At 36.2% G+C, this 4,838-nt stretch overlaps 1 protein-coding gene across 1 annotated transcript; it reads left to right on the plus strand.

Moving 5' to 3' along the window:
* Nucleotides 1-254: 254 nt before the first annotated feature.
* Nucleotides 255-3,273, plus strand: LOC117397821 (homeobox protein Nkx-2.5). Its single transcript, XM_033996709.3, has 2 exons — nt 255-885; nt 1,877-3,273. The coding sequence occupies exons 1-2, from the start codon at nt 570-572 to the stop codon at nt 2,458-2,460; spliced, it is 900 nt and encodes a 299-aa protein (XP_033852600.3). The 5' UTR covers nt 255-569; the 3' UTR covers nt 2,461-3,273.
* Nucleotides 3,274-4,838: the final 1,565 nt, after the last annotated feature.

The raw sequence follows: 4,838 nt of genomic DNA on the forward strand, positions 1-4,838 counted from the left end.
TATGTGTCATTATTAATACATCTAAAATTAGCCAATGAAGTTGCATGCGATTGACGTCACCTCGTTTGCAAATAAGGTGTGTTTCAAAACACTTACAATATCAGTAAACTATCGCGCAATCTTTGGTGAAAGTCACGTGGTAGTTTTGCATAATGGGTTTCACAAATCTAAACACAGCTAAGATTGTTTATATTTCCTATCTGCGGGCGATAACCAAATATTATAAAAGGGCGTGGTGGGAGAGAGATACGGAATTAGAATGGATGACATCACGTGTTCCCCAGCCAGCCAATGCCCACCTGAGGAAGGTTTTTTCAATGAGAGCTGAAAGGTACATGCAGACCTCATTATGGGGCACTACACAAAGCCGTAGGGAAAGTTAATGAATCTGCAGGAGATCTACATTGTTTGAGGAGCAGCACAAAAAACCCCAAAAAACAAGCATATTTTACCCTACAGAAAGCTTGGCACATGTACCCGAGGTTGATAGGGTTAAAAAAAACTTCTACTTTGGGCATATATCGTCTTATTTGTTTTGCTTTTATACTTTCTCTCCATTTGCTTTTGCGATGATTCCGAGTCCGATCACTTCGACTCCTTTCTCGGTTAAGGATATTTTGAAACTGGAGCAACAGCACCATTCACGCGAAGCTTTCCAGCACCAAGAGATTCTGGTGAAGGACTCGGACGTGTCTTCTGCGCAGTCGCCTTACTGCATGTACGCCCCAATGAAAAACTCTGACGCTCTGCTTTACAGCCCGGAGAGACTCGACTGCACGGCCGAAGAGAATCTCGTGAAATGCGACATCGGTCCAGACGAGTTTGACATCTTAAGGAGTTCTTGTGGATCTCCAACAGAAGAAATGGATCCCAACGAGGAGCCGGGTAAATAACTGCGTGATGTTTTATTGCGAATTTGAAATTATTTTAATCTGAAACTGTGACGTAAACATTCCAGATAAATAAAACACGACTATATCACAGCAATAATAATAATAATAATAATAATAATAATAATAATAATAATAATAATAATAATAATAATAATAAATAATTGTTATACTGTACATTAAGGAAGTTATTCAAAATAATAAAACAAATATAGGCCTATCCTCAAAATGGAAATTCTTTTCAATAGGAACCTCTTAGACTTTCGACCAGCTAATGTGTCACTTTGTTGACTATTTCTACATGATAGCTTTAAACTTTAATTACCAATGGCTGGAACCATATTTGTTCTAATATAAACAACGATGGTAAAAATGTATACATTAGCTCCATAACTAAACGCTTAAAAACATATTACAATTTATGCTTAAAAATCCTGAAAAAAAAATACTGCCGTGTACCCGCCTTCCAAAACATAATGTAAACTGGCAAATTATAGAAAGTTATCAGTAAAATAAATACATTTTTAAAAAAGTTACATTTTTCAAAGTAATTACAACATTTTTCCACATGAATTTATAAATAAAGGAGATCTTTTAAGATAGAACCAAAATAAAAAATAAACATTTGTGTTTAGGATGATGTCATGCCCTTATTACAAACAGTTTTAGAACTGTCTGTTTTTTAATTGCATGCTTAATGATACACAAAGATACAATCAACAAAAATCAGATCTATTAACACCAGGGAACAATATGGAAGACCAAATACATAAATAATAACGGAGAAGTCCGATATATTAAATTATACAAAGTATGACTGAAGGTTAAGTCGTGTCGTAATGGCCTGTAGTTAAATGGTATATTATTTAAAAAATGTATAGTTTACCATTTGCGAGCATGTGCATAAACATATTTATTAACGTGCTTGAAAATGTGCTGCCAGTTATATAGCATATTTCTTACATGTCTTATATTAATTGCTATAGGAAGCTGCGGTCTGGGTGATTCTCCAAGCAGCGGCAGCAAAAAAGAGGGTGACTCAGCCGACCGGCCGCAGCAGAGACAGAGAAGGAAACCCAGAGTTCTGTTCTCTCAAGCGCAAGTCTTCGAACTGGAGCGGAGGTTCAAACAGCAGCGGTACCTGTCGGCTCCGGAACGGGAGCACCTAGCCAACATGCTGAAACTCACCTCGACCCAAGTCAAAATCTGGTTCCAGAACAGGAGATACAAGTGCAAGAGGCAGCGGCAAGACAAGAGCCTGGAGCTGGCGGGACACCCGCTTCCACCGCGAAGGGTCGCCGTGCCAGTCTTGGTTCGAGACGGCAAACCCTGCCTGGGAGGGTCCCAGGCATACACTGCTCCTTACAACGTGACAGTCAGCCCCTGTCCTTACAACACGTACTATGGCAGCTACAGCAACAACCCGTACAGCTGCAGTTACGCAGGGGTACCCGCGGTGCCAAGCGCGGCACCAACTGCGGGCCATTTAATGAACATGAATGTAAACATGGGAAGCGTTGCGCACCATCAGGGGCAACAGGCGTATCTGCAAGGAATCCGGGCCTGGTGAGGTGGTGGGCTTAAATCACAGAACAAAAAAAGACATGTGTTCTTAAACAAGAGTGTACAATCTATTTCACGGTGAACCAACTTGCAGTTGATTTGGAGGTTCAGACTATAAACCACAGCAACATAACCGCACCAAATTCCTGTTTCGATCTCGTGGATTTCTATATGTAATATCGTATTAGTAATAGATTTATATGTTGTGAAAGTGCACGCGTTGTGGTGCTGTCGTGAGAACTCTGTGACACAAACGTGTATGTTCATATTTCAATGCACGGCAGCGAAAATAATACACGAGACGTTTACATTTACACAGGCTCGTGGGAATTGACTTCCGAGCTGAAGAATTGTTACAAACTGTTTTGATGGCGCGTAAGGTCCATTGCGCCCATTTAAAATAAGGATCGGCTAGAACCTTTGAACATATGCATGTTTCTTGCAGTAAAAGTGCATTACATCCAGTTTTGTAGCTGTTGAAAAGTAGGGACGTTTTTCCTTCCTTTTTTTATATTATGCTACCCATATAACTGAGTGAGCATCGCTTTTCAATATGGTAAACGCTGTAAAGACGGCCTGGTTTTATTTCTACAATTACTTAACCATGTCACAGAATCCAATCGCTCTTCTCGTTCTCAAATGTAAAATTGTATTATTTATCTACTCTTTGTAAAGAAAAAAAACAACTTTTTTTTTTGGTGACATTTGTACTTTTGTATACAGAAGTTCTCTCAGTTTACATGTTGCTGGTTCGATAGACTCCCATTTTAAAAAGTAAAAAAACATAGAATGTCAATGTCAAACACTTAGTATATGTATCTGCGAAAAAAATCATTTGTATATATATATATATATATATATATATATATAAATATATATATATATATATATATATATATATATATATATATATATATATATACACAAGATCATGATATGCAAATATTAATATGTTAAATAAAATGCATTGTAATTCTAATTGATTTGCATTTTGCCCTTCTTGCCGTTAAAGGTGTACAGGAAACCTGTTATTCAAACTTGATATATTTTGAGCCTAGACAGTAGCGCAGATATTTCAGCAAGGCGTCTTTACTGTCATCTTTAAGAATGAATGTATCCATCAGATCGCACTTGAATATATGGTACAGCTGATGCTATTAAGCATGAACGTTCTTTGGAATACACGTGTTTCCTGTTAAATACGTAACAGGAACACTTTAAAACTATAAGCGACTATAACGCTGGGGAGCATGCCACAAAACATTAGGCTAATCCGGGTTTACATAAAATACATGCTAAATCAATAATTAAAAACAAATCATTTAACAAAAAGGACATCATTTGTGATTCATGTCCGAAAATATTCGCTTAGGGTCTTAATAATAATAATAATAATAATAATAATAATAATAATAATAATAATAATAATAATATTAATAATAATAATAAATCATATGTTTTGTTTTTTTAAACTGTCAAATTGAAGGGTTTAATCGTGTAGGCTTTTGTATACTGTATGTAACCTAAAAAACTTAATGAAATTAAAATATTTGAATTGCAAGCATGATTTACAAACCTAAATTAACAATCGGAATTGGTTTTAACTTCATGGTTCACTGTTCAAATGCGCTCATTCAATAAGTGTTAAGAAAGAAAACCTTTAAATTAAACAGATTTATAAGTGAACACTATAGCCGTGGGATATTAAAGCATATACAGCCTAAACCAATTGGTACAAGTTTGCAATTTTTGGCTGGGGATTGTGTTTAATTATCACATCACGGTATAATTATGTTAAATACACAGTGAGTTGACAGGTAGCTTTGATTTGTAAACTGGTTAGATGCCTGATTCTCCTGGTTTGCATTAACGCTTCACTGGCGTTCTACAGGTCTGTTGATGCGCTTGGTTTAATTTGCAAGCTCAAATGTATTGGATAAAGCCAACATTACATATTTGAACGAAAAAAAATACAACTTTGTCTGACAATCATTGCTGTTCGAACGTGTTAAACACAGCTGGGCAAAGGGTTTGCATCACCCTAGAATTTTAGGATTGACACAGAATTAAAAAAACATATCGCAAAAGTCTACCGGAATCCAGAACAGTGCAGTATTTCATGTTAGATTTAGAAATCAATCACATTTTAAAATTTCCCAGTTGTTCGTTATGGGGACACAAACTACCAAAGCGGTGTGTAATTCAATATGTTCACGTAACATTATTCAGCAGGATATTGTCCTATATATATATTGTTAAAAAAAAATAGCAGGAAAGCAATTGTTCGAAAATATATTTCCTTTGGGGCTCTTAAGGTTTTGTAAATGTAGGCTAAACGAACAGTGAGTCCTATCTAATACAACGATTAGGGGTCTATATACGATT

This window comes from Acipenser ruthenus, chromosome 46 (genome assembly GCF_902713425.1).
Source record: "Acipenser ruthenus chromosome 46, fAciRut3.2 maternal haplotype, whole genome shotgun sequence".
Classification (NCBI taxonomy): domain Eukaryota; kingdom Metazoa; phylum Chordata; class Actinopteri; order Acipenseriformes; family Acipenseridae; genus Acipenser; species Acipenser ruthenus.